This window comes from Cydia strobilella, chromosome Z (genome assembly GCF_947568885.1).
Source record: "Cydia strobilella chromosome Z, ilCydStro3.1, whole genome shotgun sequence".
Lineage (NCBI taxonomy): Eukaryota > Metazoa > Arthropoda > Insecta > Lepidoptera > Tortricidae > Cydia > Cydia strobilella.
Genome location: NC_086068.1, coordinates 56,056,491 through 56,071,174, shown reverse-complemented (window position 1 = coordinate 56,071,174; position 14,684 = coordinate 56,056,491). Strand labels below are relative to the sequence as shown.

The 14,684-nt window shown below is 41.2% G+C and overlaps 1 protein-coding gene across 4 annotated transcripts in view; it reads right to left on the bottom strand.

Annotated features, from left to right (window-relative positions):
- Nucleotides 1-1,833: 1,833 nt before the first annotated feature.
- Nucleotides 1,834-14,684, bottom strand: part of LOC134755181 (prion-like-(Q/N-rich) domain-bearing protein 25) — a 42,823-nt gene continuing 29,972 nt past the window's right edge. For all 4 annotated transcript variants that reach the window (XM_063691687.1, XM_063691688.1, XM_063691690.1 and 1 more), the window contains 6 exons: nucleotides 10,548-10,682; nucleotides 9,437-9,574; nucleotides 4,896-5,025; nucleotides 4,061-4,197; nucleotides 3,214-3,401; nucleotides 1,834-2,555 (listed from right to left, as the gene is read on the bottom strand). In XM_063691687.1, the coding sequence (XP_063547757.1) occupies nucleotides 2,394-2,555; nucleotides 3,214-3,401; nucleotides 4,061-4,197; nucleotides 4,896-5,025; nucleotides 9,437-9,574; nucleotides 10,548-10,682 (890 nt within the window). In that variant the 3' untranslated portion in view covers nucleotides 1,834-2,393. The remainder of the gene's footprint in view (nucleotides 2,556-3,213; nucleotides 3,402-4,060; nucleotides 4,198-4,895; nucleotides 5,026-9,436; nucleotides 9,575-10,547; nucleotides 10,683-14,684) is intronic.

Below are 14,684 nucleotides of genomic sequence, written 5' to 3'. Positions count from 1 at the left end.
AGCTGGAAATCGGTTTATTTCGCCCTAAAAGCGTGTAACCCGAGTTTACGCAAACCAAATATAGATATAATTCCGTAATAGATGGACACAGTCTAACGAAAAAACGTGCCTCGAAAACCACGAAAATTTGATTCTCGATCGGATGGCGCCACTACCTTTGGCCTATTCTCGTATAGATGGCGTTGACGGTTTCGTTTGTTATTTAACAATTTTAAACTCATATCAGTGTTGGGTCAAAATCATATAAAAATAAGTTATGCATTAAATCATTTTACGGTTTAGACTCACTTGTTTTAGTCACTCGCGCGACATGTTTCGGAGAGCCTAGGTCTCCTTTCTCAAGCACTAACAGTGCGAGCAGCGTTCACGACGATCGTGTATTGCGTACTGTACCGTACCGTACCATAAAAAAAATGTAATAAAAGTATGAAGTTCATGGCCTTCACTAAATTAAAAAGCTACATTGTTTCACTCCCTGGAGTGAGGAAAGTCGCACTTTCCTCACTCCAGGGAGTGACGAAAGTAGGCTTGTTCGAGCTGCTGAGGTGAAAAAATCATTTATGCATATACAAATACATTTTTTGATATTTTTATTTTTAGTTTTAATCTTATGTCGATAGATTTAGGCTCAGTGGTGAGTATCATTACAGCAGCGGAGTATTAATTTTGCTACTCACCGCTAGAAGGCGCACCAATACAGATTTGTCTACCGTTCTTCGACTTACCAAAAAATGTTTTATGCCAGTTTGATAGATTTTGGCTCACTGGCCGCCTAATAGACCGCGAGCCAGGAGCATATATCATCAGTCATCGCCTCCCGGCTGATACTTTGTCAGATGATAGTTTAGACGCTATTGTGAATTAAAAAAATAGTCAGCCGGTGGGTGGCCGGTGGTATCGCGGTGGAAAGATAGTCAGTTGATGACATGACATGTAAAACCAAAAACTTCTTCGATTGGTATTGTGTCAGATGATAGTTTAGATGTTATTTTAAATAAATAAAAAAACCTGTCAGCCGGTTGAGCCGGTGAGCTGGTTACATGAACATGTAAAAAATACGCACCCTACCATTTTATGTTCGCAAAGTATGCATAATGCATAATCCGTTTATTGAAACGCCTGATGCAAAGTTTCATGATTTTGATATCGCTCTCAAAAACAGGTATCTTGCCTAATTTTTACATGTTCATACGATCAGCTGACGCTTTTTCCATACAACCTTTTTAATTCACAATAGCATCTTAACTATCATCTGACAAAGTAACAAACTGGAGGCGGACTGATTATTTTTACGTGTTTCGGTGGCTGCCATTCCTCAACCCACCAACGGAGCGGCAGCTGACGTCCACGAGGGTTCATTGGCGATTGGTGATGGAAATCTGTTCCTGACTCGCGGTCTATAAGTATTCTAGTATTTATCAAACTCCATGGCAGGCGTGGCTAACTCCGCGATTTCGTCGCGTCGCTACATGTACATGCGTCCCACACCAATTTTGGTGTCTAGCCATAGTAGTTGCCGCGCACCGCTACGGAACGGACGCGTTTTGTTACAGAGTGATCCTTCTGTGCCTAGTACTATTATTTATTCCGTGCCTGTACACTCCTTTTTTTAAGAATACTTTATGACTACTGTGTTACTAATTAGTGCTAAGTAGGTATGTATTATGTTTTTGTTTTTTTTTAATGTTGACACTAATATGGCGGTGCTCATCACAAGTGAACGACAAGATAAGATCAGTCACTTTCTGACTAGACATCTCGAGACTTACGTTTTATCTAATCACTTATCACATTACTGTTGGGTGAAATGGGTAAATAAAAACTATCTCACTATCAAGTATACGTTTAATTAAAACTACATATTCTTTGGTCTACATAAACATCTAAAACAATAAAATTTAAGTGAATCATAAAATTAACAACAATATATTAATTTACTCTTACCATGTAATATGTACATTATAAGTTAACAATTTACACATAGTAGGAAACTATTCAACGATAAAGAGTACTTGTCACCACACCAGATCGTTATTATTATTCAAAAACGAATGAGAAAGTTGTATTTTATCCACAAAAGTGGCAAAGTGATCAGAATCTATTGACTTGTTTCCTACTGATGGCTGCTGAAATTTACTTCTAAGAGATGATTTTGAGTAATAAATATGTATTTGATAGCGTTGAATTGGAATTGATTTGTAATGTAGTGTTGTATTTCACTGTAGCAAAGTTTCTTTAAGCCTCATGCCTCAATTCAATTTTGGAATCTTTCGCTTGCTCGGGTACAATAGCATGATGAATCAAACAAGAACTTTGCTCCCTTGTAACACAAAAAACTATTAACATTAGCTAACCATAGTGTTAAAGTCCGCACAGCGAGCGTAGATTCAAGTTCAAGCCAACATGGCGGCCGTCGCCAAGATGGCGGCGCAGAGGGGGAGGGGCGCGACAGAGGACGCGTGGTCGGCAAAGTCGCGGGCGTCGGGTACGCAACCCGCGCAGGTGCAGCGCCCTTGGTGGCAGAAACCGGGCTCGTCGTCCTCACTCAGGCATTCCTGGAGAAGGATAAAGGATTCACGTCAGAATGGGAATATAATTTGAAGATGATGATATATGAGTACCTAAGTCGATATTATCACAAAATTTTGAAGTTCAGGTGTGCCGCATTGTCGCGTCCTAAGTATAAATATTTATGTACCTACCTATTCTAGAAGAAATTCGGGAAAAAAATTGGAACAAACGCCTAGATAAAGACGAAGATCTGGAAGAAGTCACTGCCCTATTTTAATGTTTTTCCTCTTGCTCCCCTCGTCTGGAAACATTGTGACAAAAACAAACAATCCAAGCGTATAATGATGAAATGTAAGTTGCCCGATCCGCACATCATTGTCCAAGTCCATGACTCATTGGCTGTCAGACGAAAAACACTTACTTCATCAGTTCTTTTAGAGGTCTTGCCCACTGACGTCCAGTTTTTTGCGGGATACAGTTTTCTGCAGGATTCCGTTTAAATAGTATTCGTGCTAATATAGTAACGTTCACACGAGCATTCTGCTTGCGGCACACTGCAAGCATAATACAGAAAGCTGGATCCTGCAGAAAACCCTACCCGCGAAAAACTGGACGTCAGTGGGAAAGCGGCCTTATGTGTTAACACTTAGTGTCACCACGATCATTATGAATCGGCTAAATATTGTAGGAAAAGTAACTCACTTCGTCAGCGTGGCACTGTTGTCCCGGGCGCCTCGTGACGTAGCACCGAGGCGGGGTGCCGGCAGCCCTCGCGTGGTACGCACAAGAACAGGCGCCGTTCAGGCACATCGTGGCACCGACGGTTCGGGAGCCTGCGAGGTTCTCACACTGGATGTCGTATTCACAGCTGTCACCGATGTTCTCTAAGGCTGCGGAAGAACATTAAAATTAGTGAGAGTACTTATAGGGTATTTGACTGTATTTAATATAAATTATTTTACACCATTCATGAAATAAAGCACCAGAAGATTAATGTAGAAACGTAGACAGCAGTTATTTTTAGACACAATTTCTATTTTAAAACCCGTATAAAACTATAAAGAGTAGGTAATTTGATTGTGACGTCACACGCTAGTGTTCCATATAAATTCCATAGTAGCAAAATCGTTTTGGCAGTTCGAAAAAAGAAACTGATTTGACTAGTAGTCAATACCCTATTTTAAAGAGTTTCATTATAAGCTGAAATATATGTCATATACTAAAGAAAAAGGGATCACGCCCTCCAGTGGCCGATGCCGGAATCGAACCGGCATATTCAGCTAACGCCATCTGGCCACGGCGATAACAGTTAACTTTTTCTAACACATTGTGAAACTACATACTTCAAAAACAACATTTTATGTAATACAGGCTCCCATCGCCACTCCAGCAGGTCGCACTTCGGTTAGTACCGAATAGTCTAGTCCAGGTAGGTCCGGGTAGTATTAGTATACTAAGAGCGCACTCAGCAGGGTAAGAGATCGATTAATCGGCGAACTTCTATGGCCCACTGTTTGTAAATACATGGTGGAGACGCTGGAATACTTACACTGCAGGCAGACATTAGTGTCGTTCTGTGCCGCAAATCCCTCCTTGCAGCGGCAAGTGCCTTTGCACATCATGCCCACTCCCGCGCACTGCCCGTCATCTTCACAAGCTTCGCCTAGGTTAGCGTCGCGTACGCATCTGTGAAAGAAATCTTTAGTAAATAAATAATGAGGATAAACGCGCCGTCGTTAAAAAAACATGTCATTCGATTTGTCAAATACAATGAAGTTTTAAACCACATATCGTCAGCGCCATGCAGGAACTGCCCCGCTCGGTGCAGCGTCATCTATTGACCTATTGGGTAAGCTTTGCAGTAAGGAAAGAGTTTGTACTCTGAAAGCGGCAACTTCGTTTAGCCGGAGGGCAGAGAAATAAACATGTACTTACAATCGGGGACATTCCCGCTGAAACACTTCAGATTTTTTTTACCTCGATCCTTACAAGCGATCTAAAGTCTAAACTCCCCCTCCCATAGAGATAACTAATTACGATGCATTTAGGATTCTTTATCTTAATAATGAAAAGGGTAAAAACAGGTAATGAGACAAACGGTAGGTAGTAGGGCAGTTTATTACTTGTTGTTGTTTACGCTAAGCTTCCCCTCCCCATAAAGATAACCCATTAGGATGCATTTTGGATTCCTTATCTTAGTTTGCAAATACCGCCCGTCACAAAGACAGCGGATGGCAATAAACTTTACCTGAGAAAACCTTTTTAGGGTTCCGTACCCAAAGGGTAAAAAATTTTTAGATATCGCCTGACCGTCTGCAAGACGTTTAAACGATTTTTGCCCTTAAGGTGGTTCACCGGGGATGTCCCCGATTGTATATACTTACCGTGTTCCATTGTCTCGTTGGTTGTAGTGCAGTTGACATTGGCAATAGCCGCGTATACAAAATGCCTGCTCTTCGGGCCTTGCCTGCTCTATATAGCAGTTTTCGTCGGATACGCATAGTTCGCCAACATCTGCAAAACATAATATCTGGTTAAAATTAATCATTCTTCGAAATTTATCGTTCGTGATCCGAGCCGGGCTAGTTAGCATATGATTGGCGCGAGAGTATCTCGCCGCGACATATACTACCCGTCCCCCTTTAATTCATACAGTTAGTAAAAGACGGGTAGTCTATCTCGCGGCGAGATACTGTCGCGTCAATCATGTGCTCGGCCTACAGAAATGAGACCATCCGCAGCAGAACCAAAGTAACCGATGTAGCCCTCCGAATCGCGCAGTGGGCGGGGCACATTGCACGTAGAACAGATGGCCGTTGGGGCGGAAAGTCTCGAGTGGCGACCACGTACCGGAAGGCGCAGCGTGGGTAGGCCCCCCACAAGGTGAACTGATGACCTGGTAAAGGTCGCGGGAGTCCGCTGGATGCGGGTGGCGCAAGGCCGGTCATTGCGGCACTCTTTGGGGGAGGCCTAAGTCCAGCAGTGGACGTTCTCTGGCTAATATGATGATGATGATGATGATGAATCGTTCTTCACGTATATAAGTAAGCTATATCGGGGACTTAGGCAGGCCTCCTTCACTCGCTCAAGGCCACGCGCTGTATGCCTACCGCTCGGCGTATCGTCGACGATACAACCGACAGAGGGCCGGCGAACGCCCGCCTGAGCGCTCGCACCGCACGTTTCCCGCGCCTACGCTTCGAAATGCCGAAACCATGTAATTATTGTGCAGTAGATGGGTGTAAAAGGCAAAAAACAAAGGAAAATTTGTCGTTTTTTTCATTTCCGAGAGACGAAGAAAGGTGAGTAGTGTTTTAAATCTATCTTTATGAATTTTGTCACCATTTATTTCTTTGAGCATAAGTAGGTAAATCGTAAATTAAGGAGTTTTTTGAGTCAGGTTGTTTTTATATTTGATTGACTAATAAAAAATATGGTTGATTCGTAACATTCGTTTTATTACAATAATAACATAATTAACAGTACAACCCTAGCGCATTCTTACGATGACGCGTTGGCATGTGGCTCGCACGGCGAGCAAGGCAGTCTCGACTCTTTGTGCGCGTACTTATGGTACATTTCTTCTCGTCCTGAGCAGCAGGTATTATTATTAAGATTTTGTAGGCTTTTATAGCATAGGTATTTTCGCTTTAGTATGGGAATGATGTATCTGTTACGTAGTAACTATTTATTAATCTGTGACTTAGGCATATGATGTGACAACAGTTTTAATAGAACGCCAATCGATACTTAATTAAGTCTCCGGCAAGCTCGGCCGAATTTCACCTTCCCGTACAAAGTTCTAGTATATAAAACAAATGAAATAGAGCAAAATCAAGTTTTGTATGAAAAACTAAAATTCGCTGTATTTTTTTTACTATTGTATCTGAACCTATATATATTTTGAAACTCTAGGTCCATGGGGTCCCAGCGCGCATAAGTTGTTTGCAGAAATCGCGAAGCGTCTGGTTGACGTAACTGGTGACCGAAGAGCTGGCGGCTTTCTCGCACAACGTATCAGCATTGCGATACAGCGGGGAAATGCCGCCAGCATCCTTGGTACAATGCCTCAAGGGCCTATTTTAGATTTAAGCTAGTTATTAATTTCGTTTACGTAGTACCACTGTATATATCTTGTATGTAAATAAATGTCAACATTTTTAATTTTTAATTTATTTAGCACACAAACAGTCATAATATGCATGTTACATATGTTGTACACAATGTACAAAAATTGAGAATTGTATATAAACTAATTACAGACCTAGATATATCTTATCCTATTGTAAGTACGAAGTTTCAGCGCAATCTAGCTAGTCGTTTTAAAATGAGAGCGTAACTACGACTGTATGGAGAACCGAGCTTGCCGGGGACTCTTATGATAATAATATGTGTGGAAATTATGACGCGACTTATCGTCGTTTATTAATTTTTATTACTTTTCGAATAGCGTTCGTCGATAAAATAATTGTCACCTTCGCTACGGCCCGTAGTAGTATAGCATTATTATCCGCGTAATTTAAATTGCAAATTAATGTATCAGTATCACTTCTCAAACAATTTTTCCCATAATTCTTCAAATCTAATGACAACACAGCTGCAGTAGTGCATACCCATGTTATGAATTGAATTCACCCATAGAATGAGTATGCACTTTTGCAGCTCGCTGTATATGGCGCTTACGTTGTGCGATGATTCAAAAGTTCAATATTGTCTTCGGTTACCGCGATAGTTACTCATGAAATAAAACTATGAAAACGGATTATATCGCGTATATTGAATTTATAATACATCCCGACGTTTCGAACTCTTTACAGCGTTCGTGGTCAACGGGTGACTGAGGAAAAATTACAAAATGCAAAAATACCCACATACTAAAATAATGAACAATCATAGACTACAAACTTTAAGGCTGGTTGTACATGCAAAATCGGTTCATAAGGCTAGTTATACACTATAATTATTTTTCAAGTAAAGATATATATATATACGCGATAAAAAACTATGCCGGCTCCAACCCTACACCACGGACCCGAGAAGATTTAATTCCCTCCTAAATTGTAGGAGGGTATCCCAATATGGGACCGGCAACAAACTCGGCGGGACACATCTTTTCAAAACATCAGAAGTAGTGTTGGATGATGCTGGACATTCTGATGTTTTGAAAAGATGTGTCCCGCCGAGTTTGTTGCCGGTCCCATATTGGGATACCCTCCTACAATTTAGGAGGGAATTAAATCTTCTCGGGTCCGTGGTGTAGGGTTGGAGCCGGCATAGTTTTTTATCGCGTATATATATATATCTTTACTTGAAAAATAATTATAGTGTATAACTAGCCTTATGAACCGATTTTGCATGTACAACCAGCCTTAAAGTTTGTAGTCTATGATTGTTCATTATTTTAGTATGTGGGTATTTTTGCATTTTGTAATTTTTCCTCAGTCACCCGTTGACCACGAACGCTGTAAAGAGTTCGAAACGTCGGGATGTATTATAAATTCAATATACGCGATATAATCCGTTTTCATAGTTTTATTTCAAAAGTTCAAGTTTGACTTTGACTGAAACTAGAGGGCACGATTTTTATTTACAACCTTTTCATTAACTTGCAATGTGTAATGTATGTTTGTACGGATTAAATCTTGCAACTTAAATTTGACCCACTTCCCGGTTTCCGATGAAGATGAAAATTTGCATACATATATAAGTAAACATATGTAAGAAAATCTTAAAAAATAATAATATTTAGTTACATGTAAAAAATCCGCAACGCAGGCTTCGTCAGGTGGCTACAAATGCAAATCAGCAACATGCTTCGTCCCAAAAATACCAATGATGATATCCGCAACAGGCTTCGTCACTTTTTTTTTTTAAATAAAATAACCGTCACGAATCGCACCTGGTTCAAATGTCCCCATTACGCTGGCAGCGTTACCGCGCTGAATGGCCAACGAGATCTGTTGGACCAGGTACGATCCGGACCGAGGGTCGCACCCCCTGTCCCTCAGCCGCCGACCCAAATCCCTCACAAAGTCCCTAGCCTCCACAGCCCAAGGTCCCGCAGTCTCGACTGCAACCGGCACAAAGTCGTACGTTGGTTCCAGGGCAGAGTACTTGGCATGCTTCATTTTGGCGGCATACTCCGCGGCAAAAAAAAAAAAAAAAAACATATGTAAGTCAGGTGACAATGCAATGTTATGGTACCACCGAGCTGATCTGATGTGGAGACGAGGTGGCCATAGGAACTGTGATAAAACAACGAAATCTCACTGTGTTTGGGTTTTTAGAACTGTCTCGATGAGTATTAGTATTGTGTATCCTGCCTATCCTAACCTACGGTGCTCAAACATGGTCATTAACTGAGGCGTTAAAGTCCAAACTCAAGGTTTGCCAGCAAGCGATGGAGCGCAGTATACTAGGTGTTCGCAGAACTGATAGAATCAGAAACACGGAACTGCGCTCCAGAACTCGAGTTGTAGATGTAGGTGTCCAGACCGCTAAGCTTAAGTGGGACTGGGCTGGGCATGTCTGCCGCATGCACCCTGAAAGGTGGGCCAAAATGGTTACCGGGTGGGACCCACGGAACACCATAGATGGTGCTGGCCGGGGTGCAGACAGGCCGAAAAGGAGATGGCGGGACGACTTAGACGCATTTTATCCGGATTGGCGGGACACTACAAACGACAGGGTCGAGTGGAGGAAACGAGGGGAGGCCTTTGCCCAGCAGTGGGACACTAAATTAGGCTAGTAAAAAAAAAAAGAGTATTAGTTGCCTGTGGAAAGAAAAGTACAGTCAGCGAAAAGCTTATACCGAAAATTACATTTTTGCCAAAAACCTATTCTTATTATACATACTTATGCAACCATGGATTTTAACGTGCAATGGGGGTGGTCTGTGCGTGCAATTTAGCACGAAACTACTCACGTGCTATCTTATAACATCTGTTGTTGACGAACTGTGTGCCTGGCTTGCATGAACAGGTGTTTAGCAAACACTCGGAGTGGACACCCAGACTGGTGTGGCACTGGATCTGCTGCTGGCAGTGATCGCCGAATGATGCAACTGTGGGCAAGGCGTTGGTTAGATAAGGACTCTGGTCTGACTGGACTGAGTTGGGGTTAACTAACACAAAAGCTAATTTTTAATAGCCATATCGATCTGAAACATCACAAACCCGTCTTTGCTTTGAAACACGCAATAGCTGCCCGCTTTGCAAAACGCGTTGTCCGCTCACTCGGTATATTTATACCACGTACCCTTACCCTTGCGCTTAAGGCACGCCTTCTCTGCGTTTTCGGCTGCGGCGTAGATAGACCCATCTCTGCACACGCAATAACTGCCCGCTTTGTAAAACGCATTGTCCGGGCACGCGGGCTCCGTGGTATATCTTACCCTTCAAGCACGCCTTCTCTGCGTTTTCAGTTGCGGCGTAGATAGACCCATCTTTGCAAGCGCATTAGGTCCCCGCTTTGCAAAACGCGTTGTCCGGGCACGCGAGCTCCGTGGTATATCTTACCCTTCAAGCACGCGTTCTCTGCGTTTTCGATTGCGGCGTAGATAGACCCATCTTTGCAAGCGCAATAGGTCCCCGCTTTGCAAAACGCGTTGTCCGGGCACGCGGGCTCCGTGGTATAGATATCTTACCATTCAAGCACGCGTTCTCTGCGTTTTCGATTGCGGCGTAGATAGACCCATCTTTGCAAGCGCAATAGGTCCTCGCTTTGCAAAACGCGTTGTCCGGGCACGCGGGCTCCGTGGTATATCTTACCCTTCAAGCACGCGTTCTCTGCGTTTTCGATTGCGGCGTAGATAGACCCATCTTTGCAAGCGCAATAGGTCCCCGCTTTGCAAAACGCGTTGTCCGGGCACGCGGGCTCCGTGGTATAGATTTCTTACCATTCAAGCACGCCTTCTCTGCGTTTTCAATTGCGGCGTAGATAGACCCATCTTTGCACACGCAATAGCTGCCCGCCTTGAGAAACGCGTTGTCCGCTCACTCGGGGTCCCTGGTATAGATACTATAGATATATCTTACCCTTGAGGCACGCCTTTTCTGCGTTTTCAGTTGCGGCGTAGATAAAGCCGTCCTTGCAAACGCAATAGGTGCCCGATTTACAGAAGGCGTTATCCGGGCACTCAGGGTCCGTGGAGCACACGTTGCCGGTTCGCCCTGGAAATTATAATACTGTGTCAAATAACAAGAAGAAAAATTAGTTAGAATAATAGTTTACAGCATCTTTACGACCAGGTTTCATTTGCCAGCGTATAAATACTGTAAGTAAGTAGTATGTGTGTAAGTTAGTAGTAGGTATACATATAGGACGTCGGTCGTGAGGAGGATATAATTTAAGGCCAGGATTACACTTGTAAGTTTTACTTACGTAAGTAGGGACAAAGCTATTTGCTAGAATGAGATAACGATATTCATATCTCATTCTGTAGTATAGCTGTGTCCCTACTTACGTAAGTAAAACTTAAAAGTGTAATCCTGGCCTAAGACAAACTTGAGAGTATTTGTAACAGAGTTATATTTTCTTTTGTTTCGTTCGTTTTTCAAACAAATTAAATTCAATATTAATTTAAAATTCAACCGGCAATTTTTTTATATGATGAACCTTAGGAAGATAAAGGGAGATGCACTCAAAATGGTATCAAATTACTAACACAAGTTTAAAATGAGAATGTGCCAGGAAATTAGAGATGCCACGAATATTCGGTATTCGGCCGAATGTTGCCTATTATTTGGCCGAATACCGAATATCTGTTGCACGTACCTAAAAAGAAAAAATACATACATATAATCACGCCTATTTCCCGGAGGGGTGGGCAGAGACCACGGATTTCCACTTGCTACGATCCTGACATACCTCTTTCGCTTCCTTCACTTTCATAATATTCCTCATACACGCTCGCCGGCTTAGCATAATAAAAATAACCAAAAAATAGGTATATTTTATATTTAAAATATGTTCATGGAAAGTTGTTAAATACGAAGACCCGGTTTTGAGCATTTGTTGATTACAAAATATTTTATTTTTATCATGGGTCTGATTTGATTGACTAACTACATTAATTAATTCTGTTCAACAAAATATATCTTAGTAAACGTCGTCCTTTGTTGGCGAACAGTTTTTAGAATAATTGTGATTCAAAATGTTCGCATGTCATGCCAAATATTCGGTCGCCGAATTTTCGGCGCTTCGGTCGAGAGAGGGGCCGAATATTCGTTATTCGGCCAAAATCACTATTCGGGTTCTACTGGAAATAATAACCTGCATATTGTTAAACTTGTATTTGCAGTGTTGTTTTCTTTGTGCTAGTTTACAGTCATATATTACTGATAACATTATCAGCTGATAAGATTGTTGTTGACAATTATACACATTTCACAAGATTCGTGTACTCGTGTGACTACATGTCTTTTTCAAATCAAAAATCAAATCATGTCTTCTTCTTGAGCTGTAGGAAAAGTACTCATCTACCTGAATAGGGTGCCGCCACCAGCGGGGCAGGGTCCAAGCCGCCGGTGGTAAGGGCCGCAGAGTGAGGTGCCGACGTACTATACGCGCCGTGTCCTAGATTACCGTCTTCTGCATCTGACCCTTGATCCAACCACCCAGCGAGAGTCTCTCCAGGTGTTGGTCGAGACTTCGCTATGAGACCGTTCACTGACACGAGTTGACATCAAGTTCTTCGGACGCCCCACCTCAAGCACAATCAGGGTGGCGGGCATTTTTTTTCTAACTAACACGTTTATTACATAAATTCCATAAAAAATAGTGGCTCTGTGAGATCGACAAAATACGAATGCATTTTTTTCTCAAGCTGAAACAGAGAGCTTTGCTAACGCTCGGTCAATTAAAACTCCAATCGGTAACTGAAACGTATTATGTATATACAAAATATTCTCCTGTTGTGTTTGATACACAAACGCAAACATCAGTTAAAACGATCAAAAATATGCGCAGTAAAAAATCTTTGTCGACGTAATTTTGTGCCACCCCAGTGACCCCACAGCCCCACACTCTAGTCAGCGCTATGAAAAATGGCGTCGCTGCGCAGTTACGCCAACATTGCGTCGAACAGCAGCCATATATTTAAAAAACACACAAGTGCGAGTCGGACTCGCGCACCGAGGGTTCCGTACTTTTTAGTATTTCAACTTTTTTGTATTTGTGAAAATTTCAACTGTCTAGCTATCACGGATCATGAGATACAGCCTGGTGACAGACAGACAGACGGACAGACGGATAGACGGACAGACGGACAGCGGAGTCTTAGTATAAAAAAGTACTGTGGATTATTTACAGTACCTATTGCCTTTTTTTAAGTCAGGATTACATACTTAGGTACCTATTTTTGTAAATATGTATCTACATACATATTTAATAAAAGATGATTACTTAAGTCTTGATCTTTTATTTGACCATATATACGTGACCTCTATAAGCGACATTACTAGCATCCACAACCTCTGTTAGCGAGAGCCTCTGTAAGTGAGAAAACATTTTATTTGAACCTGGTTAAGTGGAAAACTGGATAAATGGAAAACCTGGATAAGCGGAACAAAACAGCCAGTCCCTTGCAATTCCACTTATCCAGTTTCCACTGTAGTATTATCATACATATTATATTATTATTAATATATAGTATTATCATACATATCATACATATATATATAGAATATTTCGTATTATCATACAGAACGGCCACGCACCGCCTCGCCCCGACTCGAATTACCTCGCCCCGCTACAGAAATCTGGCGGACTTCTGGCGTACTATCAGTACAATTTTTAAGGAACTTGCTCACACTATGACGCATGATGCGTGTACAGACGTGCCATTCACACATAGAAACGCAAGTGATTTTTGATGTCATAGAGTAACTTATACTAGAGCGGTACTGTCATAGTAAATTTTGTAACCCCCAGTAAATTCACTGCCATCTGTCGACACACTTTAAAACTAAATATGAAGATTTATAAAAATGCGATAGAATGTATTTAAATATAGATAAATGATTTTTTTTATTTGCATTAATTATTTTTATGATTTTGACCCATGTTCTTTCACTGATATGCGTTAAAATTGTTAAATAACAAACGAAACCGTCAACGCCATCTATACGACTGTAGGCCAAAACTAGTAGCGCCCTCTGAACGAGAATAAAATTTTCTTGATTTTCGAGGCACGTTTTTTCCTTAGACTGTATCCATCTATTACGGAGTTATATCTATCTTTGTTGATGTATAGCGTGTCCGCCCTATGACACTAGTGTGGGGTGGCCCTAAAATACAAAAACTTCAAGGAAAATCCCTTGAAAATGTGCGTCATACTACTATGTTTACATGTTTTATGATACTTGTAACGTATAATGAAGACTAGTATATTAATTAGTGTAATAAACTAATAAAGATAAAGAGCGAAGGTTGAGATGGAAACACTTCATCTTGTGGCGTGAGATTATATAAATTTGTTTAAAACTTGTTGTCATGCTAAAAATTATCAGATTTTTCTGTATTTTACCTCCAAACGGAGAGGGTAGAATCAATGAATAAATAAATATAAAAATACATGCAGTATGCAGCCCTTAAGAAACAAAAATACCGGGATTTGATCCCAGGACCACAAGCTTCGTTGGCAGGAACGTTAAAACCGTTAAAACGACCAATTACTTTTACTATTCTTTGTATAAAAAAACAAATGTACATCATAATCAAACTCATAATCCATTTTAAAACCAACATAAGATACAGAAGTACAGGTCGCGCTAATTAGTTGGTCAATTTGCCAATAGGTGGCGCTGTACACAATTATGCTTAGTTTAGTAAGTATACTTCTAGTCAAAAGTCTTTTCTGTTTATAGTTACATTAGATAATCGAGTTTGTACGGAACCCTCGGTGCGCGTGTTAAACGAACTCGCACTTGACCGGTTTTTTACTGGTCAAGATCCCACGGTCCTATTGTATGCTTTCCGAAACCAAAAAGACCTAAGTAATACTGAATTATTACTAATCTATGCTCTTTTGTTTGAATAGGGCATAATCAAAGTTCGAGTCACTCTATAGGTATAGTAAATTAAGCTTTATTTGTATGAAGGTAAGGTTTAAATTTAGTTACTATATTTTTTCTAATTAAAGGTCATTGTTCGATCATCTTTTGACCTCAATA